Genomic DNA, 22,103 nt, shown 5'->3' with positions numbered 1-22,103 from the left:
GTACATGCAATAGGTGTAAAAATAAAATAGCATAAAAGGAAATGATAAAATGAGCGTGTACCATGTCCAGCCTCTGGTGGTGGGTGTTTGTTTTACAAATCTCGCATTTTGTCAAAAGACACAGACTCAATGATAACTCATAATCATTAACAACAAAATGTAAACATGTTTATGAAAAAAGAACAGCAGCCGTGGAAGTAACACCACACGTCATGAGCGTAATTCCATTTCTTTCGATGGTACCTTCCATCCCCGCAGAGTGGACCGGTCCGCCGCGGTTTGACCAATCAGGAGCTTTGTTTTTGAGGCGGCCTCTCTTTCTGACAGGAAGTAGAGCAGAGATCTGTACTTTGAGACAGGAGCACGAGTCAGTCTTTGATTCAGGTTTGATTCCTCTGGTTCCTGTGGTTCCTCTGGTTTCTGTGGTTGATCCCAGTTGTTGAAATGGCTCAGGAGAATCTGTCGGTGGTGCTGCACGCGCAGGGAGACCTCAGACTGGTAACACACAGCCACAGACCTGGATCATTCATTCACATGTCAGTCACAACCTGTTGGAAGTTAATCTGATCTTTTTTTCCCTCTTATGCATTTTGTCAATTTCTCACAGGAAAAGCTTCCAATTCCAGAGCCAGGGCCTGATGGTACTTTTCTTTTTTTCAGGAGACAAAATGCACCTTGTTGATAGTTAAAGTTGTAATTTAAATTAAATAATGCATTTTTTTTATTTGTGCAAATGAACTTGCAATGCACAGGTGTCAATACTGTCATTTTTTCCATTTGGTCAGTTGTCCGCAGACTCAAAAAAAGTTAGATAGACATGCACTAAAAACTATCAATAATATTATATTCCTTGTATTTACCTGTTTTTATTCTATTTTAGACTTTCACTTGCTAGTTTGTTTACCTAATTTTTACTCTCTGCTGCTGTAACAAGTGAGGTCATTGAAAACTTATCTCATCCTAAAAAACAAAAGAATATCAATCTGTTTGAGTAGCTGAACAAATCAAGAATTCAAAGATATAGAAAATGATTGGTGGGGTCTGGGATCAGGCTCATCTGAAGTGACCCTGTGTGGACATGAGTCCTTATCACCGTGTCCCTGTCCCGCCTGTCCCCAGATGTCCTGCTCAAGATGCACTCTGTGGGAATCTGCGGGTCAGACGTTCACTACTGGCAGCACGGACGAATCGCGGACTACGTGGTCACCAAGCCGATGGTGCTGGGCCACGAGGCGTCAGGGCAGGTGGTGAAGGTCGGGTCGGCAGTCAAGCATCTTAAAGTGGGTAAGTTGTGTCTGTGTGTGTGTGTGTGTGTGTGTGTGTGTGTGTGTGTGTGTGTGTGTTGTGTGTGTGTGTGTGTGTGTGTGTGTGTCACAGCTGCCAGATAATAACGGCTGTCTGTTGTGTAATGTGCACTGCAGTAATCGTGTAGACAATTGTATAGAATTTTAAAAAGGTTGTATTCCTTTATTGACATAAAGTACACAGTGATGTGTGGAGCATGTGTCCTTATCGTGACTATAGTAAATAAAAGAATCCGTGGCACTGTGCAGATCTTGTTATGTTAGTGAAAACAAGTTCACTGTGAGCCACCCCGAGCTGAGGACACACATCCCCCTGCTCTGACCCTGACTTGTGTTTGTCCAGGGGACAGAGTGGCCATTGAGCCCGGCGTCCCCCGTGAGATGGACGAGTTCTGCAAAAACGGACGATACAACTTGTCTCCCACCATCTTCTTCTGTGCCACGCCCCCTGACCATGGGAACCTGTGCAGATTCTACAAGCACAGCGCCAACTTCTGCTACAAGTACTTTTTTTTTTTCAGGATTTCATGGTGTTGCACCAGATGTTACTTAACAACTGCCTGATCTCTGACGGCCAACTGACTCTCCTTTCCTCCTCTGCTGCCGTCTGTGTCTTTTCCTCTAGGCTGCCTGATAATGTGACCTATGAGGAGGGAGCTCTCATTGAACCTCTGTCTGTGGGGATCCACGCCTGCCGCAGGGCCGGCGTCACCCTCGGCAGCACCGTGCTCATCTGTGGTGCAGGTAAAATAATCCCACACGGTAAAACCAGTTAGCAACCGTCGTAGGAATATTCCTCTAACGTAATATTACACAGTGCATGTCAGGGCATGGAGCAGAATCCTATAAAAGAGCTGAGTGCTCTTTGTTTAAGTGACAAGTCGCTGCTTGAGAGAAATCTGATGTAACAGTCATTTTTGCTAAAACTGAGAATCATACTGACTTAACAAAAGTCAAGGGAAAAATCATGTGAACCTGGTGAACCTGAACACGGCTGGTCGGGGGGTTAATATTTAACAAGCCACCAGGGTGAAAACAAGCTAATGAACATTTTGTCACACGTGTAAAGGAATTAAATACAGACTTATAATGCACACAACTCACACAATATAATACAAAACATGATTGTACATCATCCCAAAACAACAAAAACAACAACAACAACAACAACAACAACAACAAAGCAATTGAATGATAAATAAACCTGAACAAACAGGTTTACAAAAACAATAATTCAAAAATAATTAAATTTACAATATCAGTTCATCTAGAAACAGAACTAAACACATGACAGGTAAAGCCCATTCAGTACCCATGAACTCCCCCCCACTTCATGTTATGTTGTTCTACACTGTTTTGGTTGGTCGTAATTATTTTCTCCAAACATCTAGTTCTGGATTTTAGCTAAAAATAAAGGATTATTTCCACTAAATTGTACAATGTAGGTTCAATTTGGCAGAATGACTCTTTTAACTCTTTTAACTGTATTGTGTTTTTTGTTTTTCTTCAGGGCCCATTGGGTTGGTCTGTTTACTTGTGGCCAAGGCGATGGGGGCCTCACAGGTCATCATCACTGGTAACACACACACACAGTTTATAAACACTTATCTTTAATGAAGTGACACAACATTCGGATTACGACTTCCTCTCTCTACAACTCTTCATTTCCCACGTTCAGATCTGTCCCCAGAACGTCTGACGATGGCCAAAGAGCTGGGGGCGGACTTCCAGGTGACAGTGAAGAGAGAGGACGAACCCAAGCAGCTCGCCAAGCGTGTGGAGGACATGCTCGGAGCTCCGCCTCACATCACTGTTGAGTGCAGTGGTGTGGAGAGCAGCATCCAGACGGCCATCTATGTGTGTGACGCTCACCTTTAGTGTTTACAGTTTGTTGTGTTCTTACTGTTAATTAAGTAACGATCGGAATTCTTTCTCCGCTGTCGATTTCAGTATCTGTAGATTCCTAAAATAATGAATTTTATTCTTTATAATATTTGTTTTTTTATTAGGCAACACGCTTGGGAGGCGTGGTGGTGCTGGTGGGTCTCGGCTCTGAGCTGGTCACTATTCCTCTGATCAATGCTGCTTTGAGAGAAGTGGACATCAGAGGAGTTTTCCGCTACTGCAACACGTGAGAAAAAAGTTGTAGTTGGTTTCACATCTTGTTCAAAGGAGGCAGGTCCAGTCACGTCTTTGACTGAAGCTCAACCATAGAGCTCAACCCATAAACTAATTAACTAGAAGTCTGCCAAGGCCCAACTGTCGCTTTTTATTCTGCCCAGTTCTGAAACTATTGAACATTGAAGCCTTATATGTTACCTGAAGAAAGCCTAACCATAATGAAATATTTCTTAAATCCACCAGATCTGGAGTTTTATTTTAATCTGCAACAAATTGTGGAAACTTTTTATCGAATACTAAATATCATTCCCATGATCTTTTTTCCTCAAGATCCAATCATTTCTCTCACCGGTAAACTGTATCGCTGTAATCTTCAAAAAAGGTCCGATCTCGCAATGTTAAGGAAATTGATAACAAATTCTGGATCTGCACAAAATTTTTAGTGGGATCTTTCTTGGCCCATGACACATCCTTCCATCAAACTAACCAACACACAGTCAGGGGTGAAACACAACGTCCTTGATAGAGATGAGGTCACAGGTAATGAACTGTTCCAGTAAAACGCTTGTCTCCCTGTGTCGCAGCTGGCCGATGGCGATCAACATGCTGGCGTCAGGTAAAGTGAACGTGAAGCCCCTGGTGACCCACCGCTTTCCCCTGGAGCAGGCAGCCCAGGCCTTTGAGACCACGCGTCAGGGGGTTGGGATAAAGGTCATGTTAAAGTGTGACCAGAACGACCAGAACCCCTGATCTGACCCCAGTGCAGCGGAAACACACGAGAGCGACTCAGCGTGACGAGCAGACAACTAGAAACTGGACATTGACCCCAAGAGAGATAATAGAGGTAGTTTAAAGAAACGCAAATAACAGAACTGACTGTTGTTTCACCTGCAGTTCGGACATAGAGTTAAATGGTACGAATAATAAACAACATTTTAATTTCTTTACATTGCTGCTAATTTTAGTTTGTTTACACAAAGTAATTAAACTTTTTAAAATAATGAATCTTAAATTTCAAAATGTGTTGTGGTTCTTTATAGATAGATAATTATACTTATATCAAGATGAGCGAGACTGCAGGACCTGCACTTCCTAGTTCTCAGCACTAGGGGGAACCAGAGTTTTAAAGTGAATAGCCAATTGTATCAATTCCTTGAACAGTATGTGATTATAATAATTGTCATGATTAACAGTTCTACCATTGGTATACAATGAATTCATGAGCTTAACTGTGCAGGAATCAGGACATGAGAAAATCCTGCTCAGATTCATGTTGGTCCAGCTGCAGCTTTGAAATACCACTTTAAATTTATTGACATTTTATTCATTTAATTAATAGATTTAATTAACATTTAATCACTGCACTCATGACCCGCTTCAGTTCAACATGATGTATTGGCAACATGCACTTTGCATAACCTGTTCATTACGCTGGTAAAATGGTTTCCAGTTGCTGTGAGCAGCTTTTATTTCCACATGTTCAAACTCTACTTGGAATTAGTCTGTGGTGTGAAACTGTGAAACACGTAGGAGCTCCAATAATTAAACATCCTGACAATTAAACCCAACTCAGAATCTAACTGAAAATAAATCTCACTAAAATGAAAGATAGAATATTTGTCAAATTTATGAGATTTCTGTTTCATACCAAATTAAAATCATGAGGTTAATTATTGGAGCAATTTTCTCTAAAGTTTGGCTGTACCTATTTAATTTTGATTCATCAGAACTATTCTATGCATGTATAACTTATGTTTTTTAATGGTGCCAGTGTTTAGATTCACTGCAGGATGGTTTGAATCCCAGTTTGCTGGGACATTGCATGTTCTGCTTGTTAGGTTAATTGGAGCCAGTAGGTGAGTGTGAGTGTGACTGGTTGTTTGTATGTTGGTCCTCTGAGCCAGTGCCAGCCTGACTTGTCTCCAGCTCTCACAGGACCAACAGTATATGGATCATGGCTGGATGTTGGCTGTTCACCTCTGTATTAACCAGACTAATTGTAAAGTAGGTTCACAGGACGACATCGTTTCTGTTAGAATCCAGTGGAATAAAAACCAGGCAGGTTCAGCTCAGTTTTTATTTTCTTGCCACAGTGACGTGATACAACTTTTTACGAGGCATGCACACAGAAAATGTTCAAATGGATCCACTTCACTACGATGCGTTGTGAAGCCGTGACTCTGCGGTGACGGCTTCTGTTTCCTTTCACAGTGTGTGATTCCCTCTCGCTCCCTCTCAAGACGGAAAGCCAACGTACAGGTGTGAGGACGTTTGCAGTGACTAAACCTGCTGTGTCGTTTTCTCTTTTTTTAACATGAGCACAACACCAGACACGTTTTCTCTTTATGTACAGACATTCTAATACTGCTTATGGCAATGGGACAGCTCGCACGACACAGTTACATTCACGATCCACTCACGGTCTCCATGAGCGTCAGTCAGGAACACGACAGATGAGCACACAGTAGAGAAAAAAAAAAGAAACGTCCTATTTTTCATTCGTGTGATGTGTTGATATATCCAAAGCATAACTAACGCGTGTTAATAGTTGTGTTGGGTTGCGTGTTATTTAAACGGTGTGTGAGTGTGTTTTGTACATGAGCTTTAGAAAAGACTTGAACTGTCACTCGGAGGTCGAACTTGTGTATTGCCGTAAAATGAAGGGAAATCAAATGGATATGGCGTTTCTCCCATTAACCCCTGCTGCAAGCATTGGTTTGATTCACGTGGACATTATATCAACTTACCAACATATTAAACACCAAAATAATCCCCCCCCCCCACTCCCTTTTCATGGCAACTGTAATGATATCCGGCGTTTTTATTTAATTGTGTCTTTGCCTTCATCAAGTACCGTGTCCTCTTTCAACAGCGAGATTCCATATTTACAAAGCAGCTGTGCCCCTCCCCAACCCTCTAGTCACAATATTAGCAAAATATGTATTTACATGAGAAATAAATAAATGGAGAAGAAAATGAAAGTATACAAGGTGTATAGTTTCAGTATCGTATTGCATTACGTGAATACAAAAAAAAAGAACTTGCTCGATAAGTCCATCCGTCCACACAGACACACACAAGAAAGCACAGAGAGGACAAATAAATTATATAAACAGTGTATATATGTATATACACACAAACACACACGCTGTTCTCTCCAGCTGGAAATATGGAAAAAAGGGTTTCATGTCAGTAAGATGGCTGCTGCATGTTAAGCACAGACAACGGAATGATGAAGAGTTGAAGTCATTAGCTCAACGAAAGAGAGAAATCAAAATAGGGAGAGAGGAATGGACGGGGAGTCGCCGTCCTGTCACTGGTCGGGATGGGAACCAATCACAGCCGACGTCCTGTGGGACGGTCCCTGGCTGGCGTTCATATGTACATGGGCGTCTCCTGGCCTGTCAGAAGTCTGAACATGGCCGCCGGCATCGTCTTCATGTGGATCTGAGAGTGACAGAAACAAAAGCACATCCGTAAACATTTAATCGACTTAATACTGCGTCTTTAAAGTGACTCTTAAACCCTAAAAGATCCTTTATGTTGTGTCTTAAAAAATTCAATATCACATATAATCCTGTGATTAAAAGTGTGCTTTATTTTGTGGTGTTGTTTCAGAGTCTAGTTTTTAATATCCTTATTTAGCACAGCTTAAATGTGAAATGTGTCAAATGAATGGACCATAAACAAAATATTAAATATAAAAATGTGTCTGTGACAATATTTGTATTCTAACCACACCGAGCTCCAGAGCGACAGAGTCAATCACAACTTTATCCACTCATGCACTAAATCTACCCGACATATTCTTTCATGTAGAGTTGGTGACAGGTTGAATTCTTCCACAACAGCAGCCACTTGCCTCCACACTGTTTTTCTGTCTTTGGCAGGGGGACATGTGACAGAGTGATGGACTATCTGCTCTTCCACTGAGTTGTGGGAACTTGTCACAGAGACAGAATACCTCCCCCCCAATCAAAAATGTCAAAATAAAATGCAGGCAGCTCAGACTGAGACATATTTGAACTTTTAGTGTCCAAACAAGTTGGATCCTTCAGCTCCTGTGAAGCTACTGAGCTGCAGATTTTATTAGACTTGACCTGCTGGTTAAAGCTCAACACTTCAGTTTGTAGGAATTCTGTTAGGAATGTGTCGTCTACGAAGCCAAAGTTTAAACAACTCATCAAAGCTATTGCAGTACAGTGGGTTTCTAACTCTTTAGCCATGATCATAGACTCACTGTGTATAGAGATGGACGATATGACAGCTCCCAATGTGAAGCCAAAGCTTTTTCAAAGATGGTGTCTGTCTTTTTAGTTAGTTCTTATCACACTGACATTTGTCTGTTTGGTTTTATTTAGTTATTTTATGCTTTAAAATACAAGGTGAAACTTCATGATTGACAGCTGAGACTGAGTCGTGATTGGTTGACCAATTCCAAGTCTAAAATATGTAATTTTATTTTGAATATTTTCAACAGATTTTTCTTTGCAACCCCCAGAAATGATCACATGACCCATGTAGGGGTCAGGACCCCAGGTTGACAATCCCTGTTTAAGTAAACTGGACTTCATGTGTACCATCTGTTGAATGCCCCTTTATATAAATACACAACCTGTGCACGCTCTTTTATTCAAAAAAGTCATTCCCTAACATAACAAAACAGCAATAAAAGTAACACACAGTTATTTGCTGTGCAATAGCATCACCAGGACAGAGCTGCCATCCGTGGAGGACCTCTACACCGAGCGATGTAGGAGGAAGGCCAACAGGATTATCAAAGACCCCCATCACCCGACCATGAACTGTTCTGCCTGCTGCCATCTGGCCCACAGGACCTCAGCATCCGGGCCTGCACCCCAAGGCCCATGGTACCTCAGCATCCGGGCCTGCACCACCAGGCCCATGGTACCTCAGCATCCGGGCCTGCACCACCAGGCCCATGGTACCTCAGCATCCGGGCCTGCACCACCAGGCCCGTGGTAACTCAGCATCCAGGCCTGAACCACCAGGCCCATGGTACCTCAGCATCCGGGCCTGCACCACCAGGCCCGTGGTAACTCAGCATCCGGGCCTGCACCACCAGGCCCATGGTACCTCAGCATCCAGGCCTGCACCACCAGGCTCAGAGACAGCTTCAACCCCCAGACCACAATACTTATTAACTCCTCCAATCTGCCATAAGACTGTCACTCCTCTAAACTCTGCACCTTGCAATATTTGCAGTATCAGTATTACTTATTTCATATCAGTATTCCTTTAATTCATTAATTCACTCTACTCAGTAGTAATATACTATATTTTAGTTAAAAAATGTATATTTAAGGTATATATTTTATAAGATTTTCGAGTCTTTATATTACAACCCTAACCCTATGTCTTATAAGTCATAAATCTTGAATGTTCTGTGTGAATCTGTGAGTGTGTGTGAGCATGTGTGTATTTGTATACATCAGTTCGAACCTCGCCGACGGAGTTGGAGAGGGCCTGGACAATCTTCTCATGTGCTGTGGCCACCACACTCTGCCCATTGATCTCAATGATCCTGTGACCCACACGGACGCCACCTCGCTCAGCGATTCCTCCTCGCATCAGACTGCATATCTGACGAGTGAAGCACACAAGTCCTCATGTTAGAAACATTTCTGCAAGAGTCATCAGATGCTAAATGAAAGCCTCTATGAGAGTCACATATCCACAGCAGTACGAGTATGACCCTCACAACAGAAGTTTTTATTTCAAAGTTTATATGGGATTAGAGAAGAACAATGGTCAATTTGATCCTTGCTGAAGATAAAGCAATCTTTTTTTTTTTTTTACAATGTATTAGGTGAGTAAATATTTTCTGGGTCAAAACAGTCATTTATCACTGACAATGTTTCTCCAACACACAGGAACTGAAATAATGAGCAGATTAATCTTTACTGAGACAGTTAACGTACACGTGTGCTGCACAGTTCCAATATAACATTTTATCCATTGGAACAAGATACAACCAAGCAGCCTATATTTATACCTTTATTAATTTCAGCATATCTTTTGTTAATTGTACTCACATCTAAGTGACCCACCTATTGGTGGTGGTGGTGAAAAAGATGTCGGATTCAAACTTACGATGCCGTTCTGGACGCTGAAGCCGAGCTGATATTTGAGATCTGGTCTCTTGATGAGGACGGTGGTGACAGGAGGGCAGCTCACAATGTTCATCTTCACCTGAACCTGGTTCTTTAAGCCCTTTAACACACAGAGCAGACATAACAAAACGTGTTAATTCTCATGTCGTTAATTGTCTGAGCAAAATCTGAAGATGTATTTCCCAGCTCCAGCTGCCTGGTGCAGCCTGAACAGTGTCTGTGTACCTTGATGATTCCCTGACAGGTGGCGAGTGGCAGCCCCACGAGGCTGGTGTTGTTGATGGACATGATCTGGTCTCCGATGCTGAGTTTGCCAGAGCGAGCCGCCGGCCCACCATTCATCATGTTGGCTAAGATAACTGTGGGCAGGATGGATCCCCAGCCGGACTCTACGATCACCACACCCAGGATCTCCCCTTTACTCTTCTCCAGCTGCAGCTGTGGAGCGGGAGCAAGTGGGGGGGGGGGGGGGGGGGGACAAACTCAGTCTTTATGAATCAGTCTATTTTTCATCAGGTATTTGCAGAGGACACATACAGAACTTCCATGGATCAGAGCAGAAATCTGATCATGATCAGGATATTTTATTAATATAGTAACACAACAGTAAACACCTTGTCCCCCTTTATCATTTATCAGAGTATAAGCTTTTTATGACTAAATATATGGTATTCTTTAATAGTTCATTAATATACAGTATTTCTCAACAGTTATTTCTCCCATAAAAACATATTTAATATTAATAAAACTGTGTTGTACTGTATTATCCCTCACACACAATGCTCAACTTATGGGTGTAGTTCTCTTGGGTGTAGTTGTAGTTGTTAACATAGATTAGAGTTCAATTTATCAATAAAAATGTGTGTTAGTCACTTAACAGTAGAGACTAATTATAATGTACATTTCCTCAGCAGCTGAATGAACAGTTTTGATCTCTCGTCTTAGTAAAACTATTTTCTGTCCAGGTTGAACGTGTGTTTATTTTAAGCATAAAGACTCAAAGATTGGTGGCGATTTGTGTCTAGCACTTTATTCCATCAGTATTGTATTTCACAGTCTTTTACACATCCAACCATTGGGCTAATGTAGAATAGATTTCCCTGCTTTTTGCTCCTCACACATGGAGCCTTGAATAATGAATTTATTCTCATCACAGTTGATTAGGAAGCGTTATTGCTCCAGGAAAGCCCAGTTTCCTCATCACTACAAATTGCTTGTGTGCCTGAAACGCAGCAGCAGCTGTTTGGTGGAGCTTCTCTGCTCGTACAGCAGAAACGGTGTCACGGTTCCTGACTCTCCTCAGACCTGCAGTGATGCTTCCAGTGCACAGTGTTAGGTAAAGAAGAAGCTAAATGGCAAACAGTAGATGTTACTGTACCATCCGCCTCTTAATCTGTCTCATTAGTTACTTTATACTTGTGTGTTTCCCTGAAGTGCCTGTAGCATGATTAGACGTTTTCCTGCACTGACACAAACATAAAAAACATCTGTAGACAAAACACACAGTCTTGATGAAAACGTGTTAGGGCCAATTAAAGAGGAAAATCTGAGATTGTGAGAATAACATTTAAATATAGCAACAATGCAGTTGTACTTTTACAAAAATAAAGTCATAATTTTGACAGAATTAAGTTTTTATGTTACGAGAAAAACATTAATTTTATAAGACTAAAGTTATATATTAAGAAAATAAAGTTAAATAGATCTTAATTTTCTAAATATAATTTTTTTGTGAATTTTAGGCTACACGTAATGTCAGAGGGTTTAAATTTAGGAATGAGATGCGTCTTGGTGTTTTTAATAACTTACTTTAAACCTAACAATAACTCAGGTTTCACAGATTACAAAATGTGTGATCTTTTGGCAGCACAATATCATAAGAATCCAGAAGGAGTGGAACTCTTATGAGCACAGTTCTATTACAGATCTTTCTTCAACATGGTCCCTAATACTCTGTCGTAACAAAGTGCTAATGTGTGTACTTTACTCTTCATATCGACCCACCTCTTTGCAGTTTTCGGAGTTGGAGAAGTGAATAAGGTCGTCGTTGTACATCTCCTGCGTGTTGATGATGTCACTGTACTCCTTCTGGCTCAGGTCCTCGGGGTTGATGCCATTGGCTCTCAGAAACTCTTGGTAAGCGACACTGAACGCCTGGCCGATGGACTGAGCGATGAGCTGGGCCTGGAGGAAAAGCAGGAATCATAAACGAGTTGGTGATCTTGTTTTGTTGGAGCCAAAGAAGGGAATACAACAACACAGGGGTGTAAAAAAGCATCTGATCGGACAACAGTCGCAGTGAGAGTGCACCAAGAATACGTTAAAACATATTATACATTGATTTTCCCTGTCAGTAGCTATTAGCTGGTAGAGAGGAGAGCAGCAGGAAAAACACAGAAAAGAGAAATCTACACAAAGTAAATTCTCTGAAGCACCTGCTGCACAAAGAGCTGTTCAACTGTTGAGTCAAAGTTCAGTGAATATATCACGTGTCCAACATTCACCACTGAACTACCATGGGCCACTAACAGTACAATACACATAACAAGTGAGAAGTCGATAAGATGAACACTTATCAGGATATGAAAGCCACATACAGACAAACACAGTTACTAGAATGATGAAAGATGACTGTTGTTAAGAAACACCCAGTTTATAAATGTTGACTGAACAGCACTGCTATGAAACATCCGAAGTAATTTAGCTTTTAAAAAAAAAGTTTGGAAAAAGTGGATTTCGTAAAACATGGACGTGTACAAAATTGTAACTGTGGGCTTATCCTGGCCGTGAGATAAATATAGATCAAGAGTTTAAAAATCTTGGTTTAACCTTATTTCCTGTTCAACTTAGTTCTATACTTGTTTAAAATCTCAGACAGAATTTGCAGACATTAATGCCCAAACTCTGGAAATCAATACCGACTGAATTTGGCAGAGCAGTTACAAAGTCAAACTTAGGCAAACTGTGCATGGAGCCAGAGGAGCTTCATTAACTGACACAGTCTATAAGTTGATAAATGAGCGGCTAACTGTTTCTATTATAATTGTAAGAAGTCTTTAAAACCTGGCAGTAAACTCTGATGAAGAGAGGATTGATTGGAGTCGGGTCTTTTTTTACTGACTGGCACAGACACTGAGTTGCTGGATCCTCTGGGCGACATTGTTAATGTTGCCAAGTCTTTGCAGGATCTGCTTCAACGAGCAGCAGCTCTGTGGTCAGAAAATAAATGAAAAATTGTCCAGCCAATTTAAAGCGTTTCCCATCAGTAGGTTGCTCTAACTGGTGATTTACGGTCGGATGTAGCAATTTTAGATTAAAAGAAGTAGCATTTGTAATAAAAAAAGCAGAAAAATAAAGATTTTTTAGGGGGGAATCAAATAAAACAATCGAATCACAGTTAAAACAAACTAGAATTATATATATAACCCTAACCCTGAAGACTCTACAGTCTGTGGATTGTGAGGTCACAGCAACTTTGACCTTTGACCACCAAAATCTATCCAAAAGTCCAGGTGAATGTTTGTGCCACGTATAATGAAATTCCCTTTGGGCATTCCAAATATAACAAGTTTAAAACATTGTACGGTCACCGGACCTTAACCTTTTGACCGTCAGTGAAAGTGTCATCTCTTTAGAGATTTCATCTAACAAATGCGACCTCTTATATAATGATACACAAATAACATTTTATAACAACATTTAGTCACATCACTGTACACTCGTCTGTGTCACCTCTCACCTGCTCCTAGTCCTGGAGATTTAAACATCTCCACGTCCCAACTTTCCCAACTTTCATAAACACGTTCACAGCTTTGTTACAACACTTGACTCACTTACATCCTCAGACTCGAAGACATGGCAAATCATCTTGTACTGTTTCTTTGCCTCAGGGGCCCCGGGCGTCGTTTCAATGCAGTCCTGTGAGGCCGTGCGCGGCATCCGGCGTCTCGCCATCAGGACCACGATGTTCCCAATATCAGCGATGTAGGATATAGTGCGGAGAGCGTTGTCCATCATGGTCTCCTGTGGACACAACAATCACAGAGTTACACACATCTGAGACAAAATCGACTGTCAAACATCAACATTATGGTTTTCATAACACTCTGAAGTTATTACAGTTTCAATTTGTGATATGAAAGTGAAATAATCATCTATGTACAATTAATTTTGACCTAATTGTTGGCCAAAAAAACTGAAACTGTGCTGGTGACTCACAATTTGTACATCTGAGATAACAAAATGGCGTATTAATGCATATTTCTACTATAAGGTTGTAAGTCTTATGTGGTACATTATGGGAACAAAACTATGGGGAATATCTTCTTTATTTCATATTAACAAAGTACTTGTTGCTGGTGTTTATTCTGGCAAACAGCAAACATCCTGTTTTGGTTAATATTTGAGAATAAAACACCAGTGTATATTTGCTGCCTCTTTTTGTAAGTCTTTTGAAAGTGTTGCTGGTAGAAAAACATAAAGACCTCAATTTGAACCTGTTGTATCATGTGATTACAGCTCAATAATACTCAGTAGACTGTTTATGCAGAAATAATGAGGATATCTCAGAATGGGTTTGGATATATGGAGTTTTTGTGTTGATGTTTTTGTTCACTCTGCCTAATAACTGTCTTGTGTCATAATGTAAATCTGACGAGGTATCGTAAACATGAAGCAGCAACTTCGAGAAGATACAGACTTTGAAGGAGAATCTGTTGGTTTGCTGAGAGGAAGCTGTATTTCTTCACCGCTGAAGATAGTATGCTGATTTTAATTTGAGTTGAGTTCACTTCATTAACTGTTTCTGCTGTTTTTATCGCATGAGCCTAATTAGTGTTGTTGTTCCAGCCCACAGTCGCAGTTGTTCTTATTATAAATCAATGTCAGAAAGCCCATGCAAGCTGCTTCGAGCTGTTTAATTGTGCAACAAAGGTGTTTCACTCAGAATCTCTCTTTGCCACGAGCGCCAGCACCAGTGGCAACCAGATGGAGGGGGGGGGGGGAGGAAGTCACTGCATTGCAGCACGTTGGTTTCTGCCAAACGGCTGCCCACACACACACGCACAGACACACACACGCACACACACAATCTGACACAGCAGCCAAGAAAGAAATAGTGCAATCATAATCTCACACATATACATTAAACAGTTAGTCTGACCACAAAGCTCGATTTGGGATCTCATGAACTACAAAGCTCTCACAGACATCTCTACTTCAATCAAAGACTCCACCTCCAATGAAGACTTGTTCTGCTGCTTTAAACACAAACAGCACTTTTTGGCATGAAAACTTTGACAATGATTCTTCTACAGCAGTTGAAGGAAGCTTTGTTCACAAAAAACTACAAACAAAGAACTAGCATGGCACTCTGTTGAGCAAACAACTCCACAAAAGTTGAATAATCATGATCTGCATCAATGCTTCAAAGAAAAGAAAAATCATGGATCCACACAAAAATTGTATCAGTTCTCCTGAAGCACAGCTCCCGTCCGTCGGCCAAGTTTGGTAGAAATTTAAGCAGTTTTAGCGTAAATCTGATAACAAACAAACCAACAAACAAACCAATGGGTTCTGTCTCGGGTCATGACCTATCCCTCAACACAATTTCATAGAAATGAGTTCAGTAGATTTAGCATAATCCTGCTGATCAACAAACAGACAAACCCTGACAATGGAAATTACAAAAATAATCTGACATTCATGAGGACCTTCACAGCCAAACTTCAATATGAAAAGTTTTTACTTGGTATGGCTTTAACACAACTGAAGAAGGTCAGATGTAATCCATTCTGGAATTGAGTAGAGGAGTGGCCATAATTTGGGTCTTTATACCAATTTTCATGTCTCAAAAAAACAAAGCATGGAGGAGCAGCTTGTGCTGCAGTCCAACAGCTTGCTCAGTGCCCGCTCTCTGAGTCGACCTGCATGCACAGATGTTTCTGCAACATTTTTTGGCTTTGCAGAATCTATTATTATCCTCGCTTAAAGGGAATTCTGAGAGTGATGTCATGAGATTAAAACTCATATAAATAAATAAGTAGAGTGGCTCTCAGTATGGTGCATACCTCTGCCAAGGCCCAACAGACTGCTTTGACTCTGCACCAAATCCATCGAGTTCTTTTGGACAAAGTTGTCAAACTAGTGGAGATACATATGAAATGTTTCTGCACCTAATCCACATCTCAACAACACACAGTTACAAGTTTGTAGCCATATTTGTTGAGGTCAGGCATCTGAACCAGCCCTCCCAAGAGACCATTTTTAAATCCAGACTTTTTTCTTGATTCTGCATCAAACTGCTCACACTCATCAATATCAGTCCCCAAATAATTCATCATCAACATACATGATTTATTCTCTGAGAATCCAATCTCGCAATGTTAAAAAAAGAGATACAATTCTAGATCCGGCCCTTAATCCACGGCTACAACCAAAATGTTATGACTTCATTCTTGGCCAATTTCCAATCCTTCTATTTAGTTTTGTTGAAATTGTTGAAATCTGTGAAGTCATCTTTGCGTAATACTGCTGACAAACAAACAAACAAACAAACAGGGGTGGAAACATAACCCTCCTAGATCTCCTCCTGCAGCTTGTGGAAAAAGACACAGAAACATGAAGGCCGTGTTTCCTCTGACACTCACCTGCGAGTCTGCGTTGAGGACTTTGATTCTCTGGGTGGAGATGAACAGATCGACCTCAGTGAGGGTTTGAGCGTCTCCATCTGTGTTCTGAACAAACAAACAAACAGACGACAGGTCAATTCCTCTGACTCCAAACATCTTTGTACCAAACTTGCTTTTTCATGTTAAACAGGGATTTGTAACTGCCTGAATGGTGCCGGGGTTAAATGTAGGAAGGACCTGGATTGAATAACCACAATGCATGCATGTGTAGTTTCAAGTGCTGCTGTGGGCGATGCTTGTTAGATGGACAGGTTAAGTCTAAAGGTGAGGTGGGGAAAAAAGGGCAGGAAACGAAAAAGTGTCTGGCAGTGGTCTTAGTTTACATTAACTGTCCTGGCACGAGGACGGGGGGGGGGGGGGGGAGCTGGCATACAAACAGGGAGCAGCTTTACACTCAGCCCTCACCAGCTGGCTGTGACACCAGCGAGAGCAACGCCACTTCAGCACAGAGCGAGGCTGTGCACATATTCCTCTCATCACTGCAGACTCTAATAAAATTATATTTTATTTCATTGAATAAAAACCGCCTGATGCATTTTAATGAGACGACGGTGCTTAACTGTTAATAAAACAAGTATAACTCAGATTAAGTATTTCATCTCATAAACTGGGTGCTATTGATTTGAGTCTGCACAGAAACCCGGGAATGAGCTGAGGTAACATGTGGTTTTATATCAGTGATTAGCAAATGGGCACAGGATTTGTGAGAAGTATCCATTAGTATTTATGATTGCAGCAGTGCTCCATATTCAGAATCCAACTCGTCTTATGGATTCGGTGTAAAACAGTGAACAGATTTTTTCTATCCAACGTGAGAAGAGAATCAGTCGTCTGTTTAACTGAAGCACCCAGAAGTCTTGAGGGAAGAAATTCAGTGATTCAGAGAGTGGATACTAAAATATGACGCTTATCACGGACATACTTGATTAAAGCCAAACTGATATAAAAGATATCCCATTTAAATAGAAGATAAAAAAGAAAAACTAAGTGAGACTACAGAATGTGACCAGAAGTACCATGCTCCACCATTTTTTCTTTTAAGCTCTCCTTAGTTTTTAATAACAGTAAGTCTTCGATAGTTTCAGTGAGAGTAGCAGAGGTCGTTCACATGTCATTCCTCTCTCCACTGCAGGATCACCAGTGGGATGAGAGGCAGGATATGACTGAGAATAACAATGAAACTTACTTTCTGCTGTAGCTGCTTTAAACTATGTTAATAACACAGAATCTCACATACATAATTCAACTTACTGCAGGGTGATGGCAATGTTTAAAGAAGTACTTGAAAATAGTGTTTATAGTGTTTTTGCAAACACATTCTAGTTGCAGCAGATGATGACATAAGCGTTGTATTGTGATAAGTGCTTTTCTCTTGTCTTAAATCAAGTTGTTTTTCTTTGGCCCTAAGGTGAAATGCATTTCTTTTTATATTCAGTATGTTTTGCTCTAAACCCAAACATGTTTCTGTTATCTTTTCTAGTGATCTCGGTAAATTCATAGTGTGAAATACAGGAATTGATTTCACATCAGATACAACTAATATATCAGAGCTTGGTTAGGTGGTTATTATTGAACAATACCTCATGTTTTGAACAGAAAATGTGTAGTTTTTACCGGTGACATAAATTTTTGCTCTCATGGAACCATTACACAGTGTTGCTGACTCCATACAAGTTATTCCCACAGATTATAGATCAGGTTAATTCACCATAATAACTAATAAACAAAACCAGAGAAATAACACAGACTGAAGAAGAGTTTTCAGCTGACCTTGTGTTCACATGAAAACAAACTTGAAATAAACGAGACAAAGATTTGTTGAACTCACTGCATGAACTCAGGAATGTGCAGGACACAGATGAGAAACACGCAACACAAACGCACACAGGCCGGATGCAATGAAATAGAAAAAGGTGAGAGTGGAGGGAAAGTGGCTTAAGGGTCTTCTTTTTGCTCTGTTTATTACACACCGCCTTTTTCTTGATTTTGGCAGCCTTCTGTACCCTCTGGCAGGCAGTAGGCAGCAGGCGGTGGGACGGGACAAGGTCAGCAGATACAGGAGCACAAAACACAGAAGGAGGAGGAGGAGGAGGAAGAGGAGGAGGAGGAGGAGGAGGAAATAAAGAAGGTAAATAAAAGAAGGTAAGACAGTAAAGCCTCAAACCAAACGGCAGGTGCTATCGCTGCTCTCTGGGAAAGAGAGAGGGACAGAAAGACATAGGAAAAGAGAGAGAGAGGTGGTTGGTGTGTGTGTGTGTGTGTGTACCTGTATATGCATGTGTGTGTGTTTTTGGAGGTAGCGTTTTGCACAGCCGTGTTGGTTATCAGATACAAATCAAAACAACAATTACAGAGGGTAGTAATTGCTTTTTCTCACTTTTAAATACAGCAAATGAAAAGCGTGCAGACATGGACTGACACAGTTCCTGTGTTCTTGATGTCTATAAAAAGCTCAAATATGAGATTCAAGAGGGTTTTTTAATGTTTTTTCTTTCTTTCTTTAATCGGTTTGACGTGTCAAGTGTCAATCTTTGTTGTCAGAACATTTACCCCAAAAAGAAGGACAGGGGGTTATACTCTTATTTCTAAAAGCTTCACTATGGGATAAGGCTTTGAAAGGTAGAATATATTTTGTTGTTATTTAAATTTTTCCTTCTTCAAAACTGCTTCACTATTTTTGCAATGTTTCTTCAACACATTTTGATCTTGGAAGAAACATCTGAAAGTTCAGAAATGTTGCAAGTTGAGTTTCAAGAGAAACTTTAGAGACTTTTATCTGCACTTGTATTGAGGTCTATTATTTCAGCGTCGAGTGTATGACACCCACATATCTAAGATTGCCCTGATATTTGTGAGCATTGCTCTGATCTGAAATTCCAAAATTGATGGTCGGAAAATAATTCCTGGAGGCAGGGGCATTTGTGCCTTATCTATTGTTGGCTCTTTGATGAAATACATTCCAATCACAAGGTTATTTGGGATTGACATTGTGGTTCTGTGGTTTGATCATCAGCCATAATGTTTTTACCATCCAAGTAGACTTACCAGAACATTGCAGGATATTTATTTATATATATTTAACCCCAGACATCCCAGCTCACGAGTCAATAATAAAGGTCAATAATTCAGGTTGTGTGTGTGGATCTATAGACACCATTACCCGGATAGAGAACAAATAAATAACCTTCACAGAGGCAGGGGACGGGGTAAAGCCCTGAGCGAGGATTCAAATTGGGTTCTTTTTTTTTTTTTGTCTAGACTGCATCAAAAGAAATTCAAGGCTGAGTCACTAATGGAGCTTGGATCAAAATGGAGCCAGTTTTACACAGTTAATTTTTTTTGATTAGTTCGTCAGGAAATCTTCTATTGGACTCGGCCCTGCAGCTGCTGGAACTAGATAAGCAATCTTTTTCGGGTTCTCTGAGCACTTGGACCAAAATCGGCAAATCTTTTATGTCAGGCTCAAGCTGAACTGTGGCGCCCTCTCTTCATCAGCCGTCAACTAAATTATCTTATTTGTGAACATGAGGCTGGATATCTGCCTGAGTCACTGTGCAAGAGCTGTTAGTCGAATTGGGGGGGAAATACAGCAGAGTAAACAGCCCAAAGGGGGGAAGTCTGTTTTTCGGGGTTTCACTTTGTAAAGTTTCCTCCTCCGTGACCGGCTCTAATGCAAAGACGGGCATCTGAGGCTTTCAGCTGCATCTACTGCTCTGCTGAGCAGCGGAGCAGGCGGGGGGAGGGTTAGACAGCAGGAACGAGTGAGTGTGTATGTGTGTGCGGAGTGAGCTGCATAAATATTACATCAAACAGAGAGCATCATGCCAAAAAGATCTGCATAAATAACCAATACTGGCTTGCTACAATTTATGTGGCAAACTTGTTCTTGCTCAGTTCAGCACTGCAGAGTCTGAGTGTCTCCCTGTACTTGTACACACGACTTATCGGGTTCCTGGTTGCTCTGCAAAAATAGACATGACTGCTGCACACTGCACACAGGGTTCATTGGATCTGTGAGCAGTCGACCGTTTCAATGTCAAAGACTAAACGTGCACTTATTTGATTTGTCCACCAGGAACAAATTGAGTAGACTGCGGTCGACTTCCTTTTCGGTGGACGCGTTCCAAGCAGAGGGAAACAGGAAAAGGGTGAAAGCAATCGTTTGTCATGGTTTTAATCCTGACAAGACTTTTCCAGGTAAGGCATGACAGAGAGGGAGGGAGGAAGAGTAAAACCAAACACAGATTGGACAGATGTGGACATGATGGACACCCTCACTAAGTGAAAAAGTTCTGAAATCAGCAAACACGCAGGAACATTATGATTCTGGTCTGTAACTTTCCCTGCTGTCCTTTTTTTGTTTTGTTTCAAAGAGATGTTTGATTTTATGTTACGAATGTTCAGAATGAATTTAGAAATGAATCGTTAACAAGACAGTCTTTCCCCTTTGTCAGTATCGGATAAAAAAAAACTACATAATGTGAATTTAAAGTCTTTCATGCCACATTCATGGTTACTATGCTGACCATGTGTACTTACTATTCCCAGCTCAATATTAAAACAAAACAAGTGCTGTTTAGTAGGACTGTAGGGAGGATGTTAGCATCAGACCCTGTTGTACTTTATTCTTTCAACCCATTCAACAATTTAAAGTCGAAAAAATATTAATATAATCGTATTGTTTTCAATCAGGAAATGTGCTTGACAACATTTAAAACTTTCACATTATTTCATGTTGTACATACCTCAGAGAAAGGAGTCAAAATAAGTATCTGATTTTGTATCTGTACTACATTTCTGCTGTTGTATCGGTCTACACACAAATGTATCTCCATCCCATTCCAGGAGATTTGCATCATTATATAAACTCTAGCAGGCATCAACCGCCCTCAGCCACACTTTGATATACTCATAGACTCATTTATGAGCCTGCATGACAACTAATGACGCTCAATCCTATAAGTAGAGTGGGACAAATTACAGTGAAGCCTGTCAAATTGAAAGATAGGACCGAGTGGTAGGACCAGGGAAGTATGAGGATGAGCCATAATCATCTGAGTCTGATTCTTAATTAAACATGCCTCAATGTTTATTTACTTAACACTACACAAACCTAAATGTGTCTGAATTAGAGCCAACCAAAGACAGATCTCTTCACCAAAGAGACAAACAACAGTTCATTGAAACTGGCCTCCATTTACTTTTCACTCCATACTTCTGAACTAATAGTTCAGACATCATGTGTCCGTCTTTATTTCTATACCCTTTTAAATCCCGACCTATCCCACGAGACAGCTGTTGGCTTCTTTACAAGTTTCTGCAGGATGTGAACTTTTCTAAAACTAGTCCACGACACAGGAGGTCATTCAATATTTAACAATACCAGCCAGGCTTGTGTTCACATGATCAAGAGATACAAGAGTAAATGTTTGGATAGAAACTGTGCAACCAAACAGGCTTATGCAAAGTCCGGTAAGCGTCTGGACCCAATCTATATCCTGGACTTTGTGTCTGAAATGCAAAAACGTGTTAAAACTCTCTCCAGAAACAAGGAGTTATTGAGTTTCCCCGAGGCTGGACACAAGCAGGGACAGTGATAAACAAAACAATCAAGCTCAACAAAAATATTATGAGTCAAGCTCCTCTAAGCTGCACTGCACCCATCCGCAGTATCTCTCTGAGACTGCACGGAGGACATCATCATCACAACATTATTAGAGAACAGCAGGGATCAACAAGGGAAATATGAGGTTCACATGTCAGCGGCCCCATTATCCTCCCGGCTGTGTCAGACACATGCCCCGTGGCCTAATCTGGATAAGTTCTTCAGCTGCACTAAGAGGCCACGCATGCCT

General features: G+C 40.9%; 2 protein-coding genes across 2 annotated transcripts in view; one reads left to right on the top strand and one right to left on the bottom strand.

The window, feature by feature from the left end:
- The first annotated feature begins 330 nt into the window (after positions 1-330).
- On the top strand, positions 331-5,095 carry sord (sorbitol dehydrogenase). Its single transcript, XM_053425994.1, has 9 exons — positions 331-498; positions 608-641; positions 1,120-1,284; positions 1,648-1,807; positions 1,930-2,048; positions 2,815-2,880; positions 2,983-3,161; positions 3,314-3,435; positions 4,010-5,095. The coding sequence occupies exons 1-9, from the start codon at positions 445-447 to the stop codon at positions 4,173-4,175; spliced, it is 1,065 nt and encodes a 354-aa protein (XP_053281969.1). The 5' UTR covers positions 331-444; the 3' UTR covers positions 4,176-5,095.
- Positions 5,096-5,499: 404 nt separating this feature from the next.
- The window catches only part of apba2b (amyloid beta (A4) precursor protein-binding, family A, member 2b), a 57,019-nt gene continuing 40,415 nt past the window's right edge, over positions 5,500-22,103 (bottom strand). Inside the window, exons 8-14 of the mRNA XM_053425996.1 lie at positions 16,207-16,293; positions 13,397-13,582; positions 11,564-11,743; positions 9,785-9,997; positions 9,540-9,659; positions 8,889-9,029; positions 5,500-6,872 (exon numbers count right to left, since the gene is read on the bottom strand). Of these exons, the coding sequence (XP_053281971.1) occupies positions 6,801-6,872; positions 8,889-9,029; positions 9,540-9,659; positions 9,785-9,997; positions 11,564-11,743; positions 13,397-13,582; positions 16,207-16,293 (999 nt within the window). The 3' untranslated portion in view covers positions 5,500-6,800. The remainder of the gene's footprint in view (positions 6,873-8,888; positions 9,030-9,539; positions 9,660-9,784; positions 9,998-11,563; positions 11,744-13,396; positions 13,583-16,206; positions 16,294-22,103) is intronic.

Source organism: Pleuronectes platessa, chromosome 1 (assembly GCF_947347685.1).
Source record: "Pleuronectes platessa chromosome 1, fPlePla1.1, whole genome shotgun sequence".
Classification (NCBI taxonomy): Eukaryota; Metazoa; Chordata; class Actinopteri; order Pleuronectiformes; family Pleuronectidae; genus Pleuronectes; species Pleuronectes platessa.
This window is presented reverse-complemented; position numbering and strand designations above follow the sequence as displayed.